The sequence below is a fragment of the Strongylocentrotus purpuratus genome, unplaced genomic scaffold (assembly GCF_000002235.5).
Source record: "Strongylocentrotus purpuratus isolate Spur 01 unplaced genomic scaffold, Spur_5.0 spur5_scaffold_1, whole genome shotgun sequence".
Taxonomy (NCBI): Eukaryota; Metazoa; Echinodermata; class Echinoidea; order Camarodonta; family Strongylocentrotidae; genus Strongylocentrotus; species Strongylocentrotus purpuratus.
In genome coordinates, this window is record NW_022145594.1 from 17476544 (window position 1) to 17490912 (window position 14369).

The window sequence follows — 14369 nt, forward strand, 5'->3', positions numbered from 1 at the left end:
CCTTGCCGAATCTCTCCTAAAATTTGCGGATACACGTGCTTCTCGCTCATTCTCTTACGCCAGACGTGCTCTAAAAATGTTCACTAATCATTGCCACATTTCTCCCGATTTGCTTTGTGTCTGCGGGGCTATTTTAGTCAATAAAAACAATTGAGATTTACTTTGGTCGTTTTTTATTTATAGATGTTTGTTAATTTTGTAGTGCGACTTAAGGACTTAGTTATTACTAAGCTATTACTTAGTTATTACTTCGTGACTTAGTTATTACCTTTTGACTTAGTTATTACTTAAGTGACTTGGTTATTACTTAGTGACTTAGTTATTACTTTAGTGACTTACTTATTACTTGGTGACTTAGTTATTACTTAGTGACTTAGTTATTACCCCGCCCCCCCCAACTCAGTGTTATTTAGGGTACGCATAATGCTCGTACCCTCTTTTTGAAAGCACCCCCTCTGCGGACTGCCAACATTTCCGAACCCCCCTTTCGCGGGCTTTTCGCGGGCTTTTCCTACCTTGGAGACCCCCCTAAATCACGAAAAATGCTCAATGTACCCCCCTAAATTCGGAATAATTTCTCAGGAGTCCAAGGAGATGAGAGTAAAAAAGAAAAGCACCCCCTATTTAAAGAAATCTCCGGGTGAAAAGTCAAATACACCCCCCCCCCCTTTTTTTTTTTTTTTTTTTTTTACAATTCTCGGGTCGGACTTTGTCTCACGAAAAGTACCCCTTTACCGGACATTTTGGCAACACGAATGCGGTCATTCCGACCTCCGAGTGGGGGGGGGGGGGGGGGGGGGGGGGGGTTTACTTAGTGACTCAGTTTATTACTTTAGTGACTTAGTTATTACTTATAGTTAATACTGTTATACTCTACCGTACATTTTGTAAACAATTTAGACATCAACATGATACCCTTTAGAATGATAGATTCAAATTTACACGATATTCATTTTACAAAACATTAACTCAGAAAAACAAAAGAAATTGCATGCTTCCCAGAGCGTTCAATTTGAGGTAAATTTGTTAACCTGATGGTATGCGTGTGACGCAATTAGGCACCTCTTAAACATACAGTCAAACGTGCTTTGGAGACCACCTGTCTACAAAGACCACTTTTTGTGTTTCCCTCGGGCGGTCGTTATAGACAGGTTTGACTGACATGTATATGATACTGAACAATCTTTTTTCAAAGATAGCCAAAGTGGCGTATGAAAGGATAATGGCGCCCGATGTAAGTGCCATCTAAACACAGAGTTTGGTCAGCTTGGTTTTAGTTTGTCACAACATGGCGTATATTCTTTTATTCCATGCGTTCCCATTAAAGTAGTATTTGAATCGGGCTGGCCAAACTCTCCTAATCAATGGCACTGGAGCAAATTATAAAATTGCGCTCTTCCTAAACTTTATAGCTGAAATAAACCCATGTTCACAAGTACTTTCCAACAATCCACTGATGGAAACTTCAATAGCCTGTCCATCAATCACCTTTCAGAAAACATTTTGCAAACATTGCATTGAATAACAGACATGTCAGCTAATTAGGCTCGATTATGACTGAAGGTAATGCGGAGGTATTAAGCAATCGACTTTATTTGTAAGGAAACATTCCGATGAATGCATGTAGAAAGTGTCGGAAGACTCGGAACATACTTGTAATTATCACAATACAAGATCGCTTGTCAAATTTATCCGATGAAATATATGTGTGTTTAATGTTGATATTCAGTTTGAGAAGAACAAAAAAAAATTGAACAATGTTATGAGAAGCGCGGAATCGCACACACGCTGAACGGCATGGGGTTGCGTGTTGCACCGGGTTTGCCGACAGTGCTGGGTGGTAGGGCGCCCTCTGATATCCGAAATTCGAAGCGATGGAGGAGATGGGTGAAGAAATAGTAGAGTTCCATCTTAGCGAGTTGCTCACCGAGACACTTTCTCCTGCCTTCAAAGAAAAGAGAGGGTGAATGTTTGAAAATTCATTAAAAAAAAACACGTTTTTACACAAATATGGAAGATATTTTAAAATGAAGTAAAACTTTGAACCTTTAAGCGGGGTATCCCCAAAATATGAGTTTAGTTGTCACTTACTTCATACAAAGTAAAGATAAACGTGCAGCTTTGTTGAGCTGTTTTTTTTTTTAAATTTGCGTCAACCTAAATGAGCAGCAATGAGCGTGAATTTTATTTGCAATTGATATAATTTTATTTTAAACTTGTAAATGAATAGCAACTGTGCGCAACAATGGTCATACATATACTTTTTTTTTACTGCGCCCTTTTGCGGCGGTTTGTGATTCCGTATTGACTTATCTTCTGTAATTATGACGAGCTTTATGGAAACTGGTAAATAACGCAATTTGTTGGAAGTCTTTGTTAGGTATTACGTTCAGGGGAGGTGACAAATAGCTTTCCAATTGTATTTACCTATGCAAAACGGGATCAGCTCTTCTCGTTGCAGCACGGTAGTTCCCTTATCATCCAAGAACCTCTCAGGTTGAAACTCATTAGGGTTCTTCCAGATCTTCGGATCATGGTGGACGGCCCAGATGTTCGGTAGGATCAAGGTCTTCGCTGGTATATGGTGACCATTGAGCTTGGTGTCCCAGCTTGCTGCATGTGGCACCCCAAGAGGTACAATCGTTGCCTTCCTCTGTACTTCCAGGAGAACTGCCTCCGTGTACGGGATGTACTTGCGGTCCTCGAGACTCGGCTTTCTGTTGTGTCCAAAGACGTTGTCCAATTCTTTGTGGATTTTGCATTGCACGTCCGGGTAGAGAATGAGGTAGAGGATGGCCCATTTGAGCGTTGTGGCGGTTGTGTCTGTTCCGGCTGCGAACAGGTCGCCAAGGGTCTGACGCATATCTTCTTCGTTGAAAATCACAGTTTCTTCCGAGGCACTGATGCCATCGGTACCATCGGATGCCTTTGAACCTGCTGCAGTTGCTTTGGCTCGTTGTTCCATCCTCTTCATCTCTTCGTTGTACATCTGCACGAAACACGGCTCTTCTGAGGCAGGCCTCTGCAAAGCCTCTGCGATCATGACGGCGTCGAATTCCTTCCACTCCCGATCGTTATCCGCCAGTTTCTTCCACACTGGTAAAGGTAAGTACTGCAGCATGGGTATGAACCCTGCAGCACCTGTTGACTCACAGATCTCAATCCCTTCGTGGATAATCTCAAGGAAACGCTTAAAGGCAGTATCATTGTGCTTGAATCGCTTGCCAAAGACAATCCAAGATATGATGTTGGAAACGGAGACAGTAATGTCGTGGGCAGGGTTAAAAGGCTTGCCTTCGTAACGCATAAAAACATCGCACAGGGTTTCAATTTCATCGGAGATGTTCTCGACAAGACGCGATTTGCCCATGCCAAGTTCTCGAAGGGCCGCAAGTCCGAAGCGACGCTTCTCTCGCTGGCTGTCACCCACGTGAGCTGAAATAATTCCTGGAGATAAAAAAGGAGCATGAATTTGTTTAACTGTCAATGAATTTAAATGAATTTAAAACGGCACATGCGGCGGTATACAACACAGTAGTATTCACTCATAAGTGAAGGGGTGGGGGGGGGGGGCGGCACGTTTAAGGTTGCATGCTCCTTCCCTTTAAAAACAAAACAATAAAACACATAATAAAAACGGATATATATATATATACGGTAGCCACGAAATAATTATTAGGAAGCAAGATTGTGTTTCATTTCTCTTAATAGCGTAATAGCTAATATAGTAGACTGCATGGTGATGATTGGGTTTTCTTTTTCCCTGTAAGATATTTACTTGTGATAATGCTCAGGGAGCGTATGCGTGAAATAGCAATATCTCATTTAAAACAAAAAACTATGAGACTTATTAGAGAACGGATTTTGTTTTGTTGCTCTAATTTAAAAAAATCACAACTTAGCCGACAGATCTTAAGACTTGGTAACATTGTTGAAGGTTGATGAAAAAAATCCTCAGAACATTTTCAAACCACAAAGATATTTTTTGTTTTCTTTGAAGGTGTCACTGTGCAACACCCTCTAACAGTGATTAAAAGTAAATTCTCCCAACATTAACCTTTTTTTAATTTTTCGTACCGTTTTTCCTTGAAAATAAGACTTAAGACATGCTTTTAAAAATCGGTCAAAACTGGAAATGTCTGGAATGGTATATAGAGCCAATTCATTGCTTTGTGACGATTTACTTTCACCTAAAATGTAATTAAATTATAATAACATAGTTGGGAGAATTAAGGAATCGATCAAATCAGTTTTGCGCAAGTTTTACCATTAATAATGGTCCGTTTTCACTCAAACTTTCAGATTATCTGTAATTGTACAGTATTGAAGTCACTACCTTAGGACCATTTTCTCTCATCTGAACAATGTTACTAATTCCTTTAACTGACTTTGGCCCCATACAACCATTTCTTTATCTTGAACTTGAAGTATTTTATTTATTTATTTACAATGATTAGAGGAGACAAAACTGAAAAATCATACTAGAATTAGAAATGAGATGGTAGTATGGTACAATGTTCATTCGTGTTATCTTTTTTCATGCAAATTTGAAATACACGAGGCATCAATACTAGAAAAGGGCACAATGTACATTATTCACTTTTTTGCGTGGTAATGGGGTCTACGCCGTTCTACCGAAGGGTGGGGGGGGGGGTTATAACCCCTCCCCATTCCCTCATTCGATTTTACTGGTTATACTATAATTTATTAATTTGTCAATCATTAACGGATCGATAATTAATTATTTGTACATTCCCTCCATAATATTGACAGAGGTCCTGGGTTCAATATAATACCTTAGAATAGCCCTCGCATGATTACGTATACACAAACGGCCTCGGGAATATAACATAACTTTTGTTTTATCACAAGAGGTGTCGATGCATTTTCTTGACAATCATTGTCCGTTTTTTAATTTGAAAATGAAAAATATTTATATTTTGAAGTTGAAATGAATACGCAGGTGATACTTGCAAATTATTGCCATGAATATCCTGTGAAACACATGTATCTGATAACATTCCTGGTGTGATGCTCTGGTTTGATGGTTTGTTAAGGGAAAAAACGACTGCTAAGAAAGCATTGTATGATAGTACATGTAGCAACCAGGGGACCGACGGCTCTAAGTTGGTATAATGAGGATTATTGCCTTACCAAAGGGCACTAGCAGATTATCACTATCAGATTGTAAGAAATATGCTTGAAAACTGCTATACGTGTTTATTACTTTATTCATGTCCTTTTTTAACACAGAAAACAAATCCGCACGTCCAGCGGAAAGCCTCAAATTACCATACTGCAAACGTAGACTACGGGCAGAAACCATGGACCGTCACTGAACTCTACACTGTCCGTGTCGAGTGGATTGGGTGGCAAGGTCGAGTGCACTACGTTGACGTTGATTGTATTGTCCGCCATTATCTTTTCCCCAGGGAAGCTTGGCCGTGCACCGTTAAAGACGTAAATGTATAGGCCTACAGGCCCGTATAGTTTGAACAAAATATTGTTTTATATGAACAGGTCATGATTTTGTTATATTATCAGTCATTTATATATTTATTAATAATCCATAATTATAATAGACCCTATAACGTTCACTACATGTATATAAAGAAAATGATTGCTTCACAAGCACGTCTCGTAAACGTAAAATAACGAAAGACATGAAATATATCAAATACAAATATATATAAAACGCAAGAATATATAATGATGTAAAATACAATATGAACATTATAGGATGGTTACATCAGAAGTAGGGAGCCGGGGTGCTGGCCGGAAGATTTAACCCCTTTATAACGCTCAACTGATGACAGAATTACCAAAGAGAATTTAGAAAGCAATGAATGATTTTCTGATTGGCAAACACGCTTAAAAGTTCAATTGGTTCACTGTTCAGTTGATAATATACAGAAGTTGGAAGTTCCGTTGTTGAACAGACGGTTTGCTTTATTATAAAAGAATGAGCGTGGTATGCAATATCCAGCAGTGGATCAGAGGTGCGAAGATTTGAGAATCAGGGAATTGTATATTGTTTGATAATTATGGTATTTTAATCCGGTCGGGGGGGGGGGGGGGGACTCACATATTAAGATATTCGGGTGGGTGCAGCTGTATTAAGTGAGTCACTTTTTCACAAACTCCCTAAACATGGGTCCTAAAGATATCCCTAAAATAAACATGGATCGGGCCGTTTTTCAAAATATCCAAAAATTGCGAGAAAAAAAAATGGGCATTACTATAAAAAAAATCCCCCCCCCCCCCCAAAAAAAAGCAATATGACCCGTCAAAATAGGTAGAAGTTTCGACTTTTGAGGCTTTGACAGCGGCACACCCCCGTCTGAACCAAATCTGAGTAGACTACCCCCAGCTGGGGGATAGATCATCATTGGATATTAACTGAGCTCGAAGCGGCCTACCTTTTCCTTTTGTTATATATTCCATCATCCCAAACTTGGGTCGATCGGCAAAGTCGTCTCCAGATCTCACTAAAGCCTCTTTCATCGAGTCAAAATCATTGATGATGAGGGTCGAAATCATACCGATACGAGTCAAGAACACCGGCCCGTACTGGGGCGACATGCGAGCGAGTAGCTTGTACGGCTCGTCCCCGACCAGGCTGGGGATGATGCCGATGACCGGCCACTCTCGCGGGCCTCGCGGGGGAAGCGATTTGCTGTCATCGCCGTTTTGGTAGAACCGATGCGTTACAACGAGACTGAGCAGAAACACAAGAAGGGCGATCAGTGCTGTCGATGTGTCCACAAGGTCTAGAAGAGATCCCATACCTTACAAATCCTTTTCCAGGAAGACAAGATTGTTGTATTATCAACGAAAGACAGTCGTCGGGCATTCGTTCAACATTAACAGTATCATATCGCAGTACACACGCAGCACTTACGTAATTATTATATTATTACAGAAGACATGGTAGTCTCCAAAACTAGACCGCTTTTGGACAATCAATCCATATGATATTCGCGACTATAAAGAAGACGTCTGAACTGAATAAAATGAAAATTCTCACATGCATTATTTTTGGAAAGTGGTGTACATGCATATCGGATCTTCGCGTCACATAGGGACTTTTAGATTTGCGTGGACTGATACGTGTGACGTCCATTCAAGGCAGTGCATTGAAAGGACGTCGATTATATAGCAATCCACGTTGTCGTTGTGCAAATCTAAAAGTCCCTAATAACAACCAAGCAATTAGAGTACCGAAGTGCCAGCGTCTAATTAGCATTTGGGACTGGTGTGTGATAACCACACCATTGTTTAGCACAAAATTGTTTGGAACCAGCAACCTGCCGCAACTTGGCCAGTATTACGTCACTCTTCGGTAATAATAATAATACTAATGATAATTCATAATAATCATGAAGTCAAACTGGTGAGTTTCATGCAGTTTCATGTGCGCTTACACAAAGCAAATTTATTTGTATGTCACATGGGACTCCAGGGGAGAAAGTGCCCCTTCCTTAAAATCGTTATCTTTGTAATAGTCATGATAGTAGTTGACAGCATAGTTACTAGCATAATTTTTACCATTGTAATACAAATAAAATGAAAATTCAGGCGAAACATTCTTACGTGCTTTTTATTTAGGCTCCCCAAATTTTACAATGGATTACTTTGCCTTTCATATCTATATATTTCGAAACTTCGAATCTATTTTCCGTGCATTATACTTGATTTGAAATTTTATTTTGTGTGTGTAATCTACGATTATAATATACGCTTGTGTAAAAAAAAATATAAAGAAAAATTGTTTGTTGATGTAAACGTGGAACAAAACAACTTCAAACGTAAATGCACTTGTAATATTTTTGAAATTCCGTCTACGTATGGTATAGCTTTTGGTATTTGGGTGTCTTGTAATATTATTGTATGGATAGAATTTTCTCTTATGACTCTCATGCGCTACCGAAAGAGGTAGTCACCATTATCACAATACATTCTCGATCTTCAGTGGTCCTCGCCTTAGTGGAGGAACCTGTAAAGATTCCAAAGTTCTGAGGTTCGATTCCAAGGACGTCAAGAAGATACTAGTATGACTCGATAGTAATCAACATGTATTTCTGCCTCTCTTCACCCAGGACCATGTCGATAACGGGTTCATGATGAGAAGCAGTGGAATTCACTTGACTTGCAATCGTGAGGTTGGGGATTCGAATACCAGGACGTACTACGTCAATAAAATCATTCTGCAGGACCCCAATCTTATGCAAATTTGCCTCTCTCTACCAAGGGTTAAATTGGTTTCTGCTGAGAAGCGTTGGTGCACCCATTGAAGGGGCACCAGCATCTCTGGTGGGGGCCACCCTATCGATGTAAATAAACAGAGCACTTAAATCACCTAATAGATACCACCTCTAGTTTCTCAGTTAATCTTGCAGTAGCTAGGTCCTCATTATAGACCAGGCATCGATGAAGCATCTCCAGGAGTTCCAATTGTTTCTCACTTGACATGCGAGGCATAATATTCGGACCATGGTGAATATTATGATCTGGTAGTTCATAAATATCATCGATGCCATTGCCTCTCAGATATTCTTTGAGCCTGTCGATGTCATTTTTTCCCGTGTCACAAAGAATAATGGAGATTGGCGAACGTCCTGTTAAGAAGAAGCAAAATGTTTTTTTCAACATCATCAACGTCATCACCATCATCAACATCAACATCAACGTCATCATCAACGTCATCATCATCATCATCATCAACATCATCAATATCTCCACCTAAATGGGTACCCGGTAGGATGTGAAAGCTAATGTGCTTAGATTAGCAATGTGCGCATATAAAAATGACGCCGGGCTGGAATGCTCCCCAGGGAGTGGAGAATGTGCATACATTGTGTGCGGGTAATAATAATTATGATTGCAGGGTCCTTAAGGAGAACGGTATAAATACTGATGAGGCTACTCTGGGTAAACAAGACATATTATTTTTATTATTATTATGATCATCATCAACATCAACATCATCATTAACAACATCATCTTCAACATCAACATCGTCAACATCATCAACATCATCAACGTCATCATCATCATCATTAACATGAACATCGTCAACATCATCATCATCAACATCATCATGCGTCAACATCAACATTATCATCATCATCATCATCATCATCATCAGCATCATCAACATTATCATCATCAACAGCATCATCATCAACATCATCACATCATCATCAATATCAACATTATCATCCTCTACATCAGCATCAACAGCATCATCATCAACATCATCATCATCATCATCAACATCATCATCATCAACATCATCAACAACGACATCATCATCATCAACATCATCATCAACGTCATTATCATCATCATCAACATCATCATCAACATCACCATCATCATCATAAACATCATCATCATCATCATCATCATCATCATCATCATCATCCTCCTCCTCATCATCAACTCATCCCCACTTGCCCGAAACACTCAAGGGACGTCTGCCAAGAAAACCCATAAAATGTATAGACATTTTCGAGCAAACCTAGGCACTGCGTCTAAACTACAAGATCAGAGGGGTCTATTTTTGCACACAGGGTTATACTAAATAAAAATCAGTTCTTCTCCCCGCTGGCGGTATAAGTGGGGCGGGGTAGGGGCGACGCTGTAAGGCCCCGCCCCACGATCTGTCTCTGGGTTTAAAATATAAACGTGCATCTTAAAATTATGCTTACCTGTTAAGCGTGTAGTCAGTGTGATCACATCAGACGTGAAATATGGAACAAGCGAAGCACTGTCATAATAGGCAAAAGGATACCATTAAATTAATGTAAGTGACCATTTTTCGGAAGTGTTGATATAATATATGGATTTATGTTCGTTTATTTAAGTATAATTTTGTTCTACTAAAACGAAATTGTTTTACTTTTTTGAATAATGAGTTTATTTATTTATACACATGTCATGCAGTCACTTTCTACTTTTTGTAAAGTTTATTTCTTTTTTAAACCACACAGTCGATAAAATTGATTATATTTTTACAAATCTTTTACAAAATAAAGAATGGAAAGATAAAACTATGAACTTCCTTACTGATCATTTTTGTTCTGATTGTTTGTTTGGTTGTTGGTAGTATGAAGATCTATTACTGTACAGATTCAGCAAATTAAAGGACATAACTAACCGCACTAAGAGAAGACAGGCTCCAACCCTCTCAGCAAGTCCTTGTAAAATGTCCAAGAGATAGTCCTTTGAGATGACATTATCTGTGAATTCAAAACGTTGGTTGTATCATGATACTAGATGACTAATTATTAGCAAAACGCTGGAAATTCTGGCAGATGAAATGACTTAAAAGAAAATATTATAGTATTGAGTAAATTCCATGTAGAAAAGAATTCGCTGTGAGGTTCATCGGAAACCGAAAGGCCTACCCTTTAAGTTTACGAAGTGGCGGATAGCGGGGGTGGGGAGGGGGCCTTTAATATGATATACACACCTGTGCTATGAAAACGATTTTGCTTATTCGCGAATATGTTCACCTGTGCCCCGCCCCTTCTCAAATATTAAGCTTGGATCCGCTAGTGTGTCACTTAAAGCCCCACGTCACTACTTATAGCTACTTGCGCCCAACGGTGTCGATTTGTATCCGTGGTTGGGGGGATGATAGATGCCAAAATATTTTCGGCAATGGATCAAAGCAACCAAGAGGTAGAAGCAGGCGCGGCTCCGCTGAATGTTTCTCGGGGGGTCCAGGGAGTGGAGCCCCCGGAAGCTCAGGGTTTTTGGGCAATAAATTACGGTCAGATGATCATATTTTTATACCTAATTTGTGACACTGGCAGGTCACGAATTGGCATGGGGTCCAGGGGCGGAGCCCCGGAAGCTCAGGGTTTTGGGCAATACATTACGATCAGATGAGCATATTTTGATACCTTATTTGTGACACTGGCAAGAATTGGTGTTGGGTCCAGGGGCGTAGCCCCCAGAAGCTCAGGGGTTTTATACATTAAATAATCGTCAGATGATCATATTTTTATACCTTATTTGTGACACTGGCAGGTCACGAATTGGCATGGAGTCCAGGGGCGGAGCCCCGGAAGCTCAGGGGTTTTGGGCAATTGCGGTCAGATGAGCATATTTTGATATCTTATTTGTAACACTGGCAAGACACAAATTGGTGTTGGGTCCAGGGTGCGGATCGAGCCCCCAGAAGCTCAGAGGTTTTACACATTATATTATCGACAGATGAGCATATTTTTATACCTTATTTAATTGTGACACTGGCAGGTCAAGAATTGGTGTGCGGTCCAGGGGCGGAGCCCCCGGAAGCTTAGGGGTTTTGGGCAATACATTACGGTCAGATGAGCATATTTTGATACCTTATTTGTGACACTGGCAAGACACAAATTGGTGTTGGGTCCAGAGTGCGGAGCCCCCAGAAACTCGAAGGTTTTATACATTAAATTATCGCCAGATGAGCATTTTGTATACCTTATTTGTGACACTGGCAGGTCACGAATTGGTGTGGGGTCCAGGGGCGGAGGATCCGGAAGCTCAGGAGTTTTGGGCAATAAATTACGGTCAGATGAGCATATATTTTGATATCTTATTTGTGAAACTGGCCGGACACTTGGCGTGAGGTCCTGGGGGCCGAGACCACAGAAGCTCAGGGTTTACCGTCAGATGAGGATCCAACCGTCCGCCTTAGGGCCCTAGGTGGGGTACAGGGGGCAGAGCCCCCGGAAGCTCAGGAGTTTAAAGGCATTTAATCACGGTCAGATGAGCAAAACAAAAATTGGGCTCTGGAAATTGGAAAATTACGTCGTCGGATATTTCGTTCAGGGGCTTGGGGGGGGGGGGAAGGAACACTTTTTTGTTGCTTTCTTTTCGAGAGGCACTAGATCCATGTGTGTAACTTAAGAAAGAACTCTTTGTTTACCCGATTTTGTTCAGGTTTCTATGAAAAATTGTTATTAAAAGATGCATGTGTTCATAATTTCTCTCGTAATTTAGGTTAATAATTTTGTTCAAGGTAAATAGAGGAAAATTTTTATCATTATCTCCATCTGCTATCTAAATATTTTGCTCCTTTCGGAAAATAGCTCTTCAAATGTTTTACATGTAGCGATATATATAAACAAAGAAATGGATAAAATCAAAGAAAACAAAATCAGAATCAGGGAACAAACTGAAAGTTTCGTCTCCTACATGCTGCCATTTGGACAAAACCGTCTTTCTCTTCAATGATACAATATTTTATTACTTTACTTGCATTATGAAATAAACGCATCATCAACCCCACATAGTCGAATAGCTTTAAAAATCACTTCAGATTGAACTGGCCAAAAGTCATGTGATATTCTCGTTTCATATACGGTTGTCTAATTATTTACTTCGTTTTCTATTTATATATGTATGTATTATGAAAAATGTGTATATTGATGGTCATCTTGCGAGTAATAATCATTAACTACTCTCATCGGGCTCTCATCATTAATTGTTCTCTTCATTTTTTTTTTATTGGTGAATTATTGGGGGGATGATTGTACATGCCATCCCCCCCCCCCCCACCTGAAATATTGGGGGGGGGGGATATATCCCCCCCCCCCCCGGGATCGACACCCCTGCTTGCGCCCTTTATACAGCAAACACTGCCTAATCGGTGCCTGTTGGTCCCCATGATCTTCTTTTTCTTATGTATTGAGAGCTGATTTAATGAGATAAACACCTGTCAAGTGACCTTGCAGGGTGTTCTAATCCCCTTGCCGAACTATTAGGCTACAGACGGCCTTTAAAATTAAATACAGTTTCAACATTGATGTTTAACTTAAAATGAATATTTCAATAGAATGTTAGTAAAGTGTTAATATTAAATATCGATTATACTAGATGATCAATCTACATACTCCTGCACGATATTGTTCTTGAAACGACAGATACAGAGTTCGTCAGATACTCGACCTCCTGTTCGCCCGACGACGACAATACCTCAGGGTCATCGTCATAGTTCATGTGCTCTGCGGCTCCGTGTAGCGCACACCTCAGAGCGGACACAACGCTTGACCCGCTCTCACCGAGGTCAACCAGGCCAATGTCAAGTTTGTCCGGGTCACTCGCTCCTCGACTTCCGTCACCAAACCGTGAAACACCGGTTAATCTGTAGGACAAGATCTCACGGCGTAGTTCTGATATCCTTGTCTCATCGGTCTCAGAGTTTGGAGTAGCCATCTTGAACCACTCACAGTCTGGTGTTGTATACACGAATGAGGGAATTATCATACCAGAAGAAAATTGGCACGAATTTGGTTTCACTTCTGTGTACAATCCGAATTGGTTCCAAAGATCACCGACCAGGGGGGGCGTTTCACAAAACTTGTCATCAGTTATAAATGACAGTTTTTGTTATAAGCTACTGAAATCATTGTTTCCGATTGGCTATCAGCAGCTTTGTCGCTGATTTTTTTTGTCATGAAAAAAGGCTTTAATGGTGAAACGCCCCCATATCTTAATAGGGGTCATAGTCTTGCTCCAAACAGACGAATCATGTACATACTTAGATGAATGAGTCAATATTGAAAATGATGGAAATTTGTTAGAGGTCAATCGTTCTCTCATTTCCTTTCAAAGCTGAACGGATTCCAAAAAGAGCTCAAATTGCGATAATGTGTTTACATAATTTATGGCTACACTTTAATGTTTAAATTGGGGTCATACAAATACTACATCAGCTATCGTACACGGTTAAAACACAAGTGAACAGGAACATAATAGATAATCTTTAATACGGACGAGAATCAGAAACTGGTAGATATCTAGACCCCTTTTCAAGGCTTTAGGAATTGGGTTAACGTTTCAAATGACGAGTCTGTAGATTAAGAAGGGGGAGAGAGAGAGAGACAAGGAGAAGGAAAGAGACAGGGAGGGGGAGGGGAGAGAGAGAGAGAAAAGAGAGAGAGAGAGAGAGAGAGAAAGAGAGAGAGAGAGAGAGAGAGAGAGAGAGAGAATATAGGAATAGAGAGAGAGAGAGAGAGAGAGGGGGGGGGGTGTAGAGGTAGATACAGGGGAGGAAAAAAGGACAATGTATGGAGACAATAAGAAACAAGGGAAAAGGGAAAGGGGAACCTGTCAAAGTAAGAGGGGTACTTTTATTATGTAAAATAGGGCACTTCTTATAAAGTTAAAGGGGCATCCCCCCCCCCCCTCTCCCTCACCCCTCGGGAGTGCCACCTTGGCACAGTGGGTAAATGAAGACCACATTTTCATGAAAGGGTATGGTGAAGAGAGAAAGCAAGGTTGGTCTAAATGCGGAGCGTGCTCAAGAAAAAGTGAAGCCTGGAGGGAGGTAGTGTGATCATGGCACGTCAGTAACGCCTCGGAAGAGGGAAAAT

General features: G+C 40.4%; 2 protein-coding genes across 2 annotated transcripts; both read right to left on the minus strand.

The window, feature by feature from the left end:
• Positions 1–1050: 1050 nt before the first annotated feature.
• Positions 1051–6905, minus strand: LOC582422 (cytochrome P450 2U1). The gene is made up of 3 exons (XM_782373.5): positions 6420–6905; positions 2428–3447; positions 1051–1945 (listed from the first exon to the last, which is right to left on the minus strand). The coding sequence occupies exons 1-3, from the start codon at positions 6784–6786 to the stop codon at positions 1761–1763; spliced, it is 1572 nt and encodes a 523-aa protein (XP_787466.2). The 5' UTR covers positions 6787–6905; the 3' UTR covers positions 1051–1760.
• A 552-nt stretch (positions 6906–7457) lies between these two features.
• Positions 7458–13636, minus strand: LOC115920951. Its single transcript, XM_030977753.1, has 4 exons — positions 12888–13636; positions 10163–10244; positions 9714–9772; positions 7458–8618 (listed from the first exon to the last, which is right to left on the minus strand). The coding sequence occupies exons 1-4, from the start codon at positions 13258–13260 to the stop codon at positions 8356–8358; spliced, it is 777 nt and encodes a 258-aa protein (XP_030833613.1). The 5' UTR covers positions 13261–13636; the 3' UTR covers positions 7458–8355.
• Between the last annotated feature and the right edge of the window lie 733 nt (positions 13637–14369).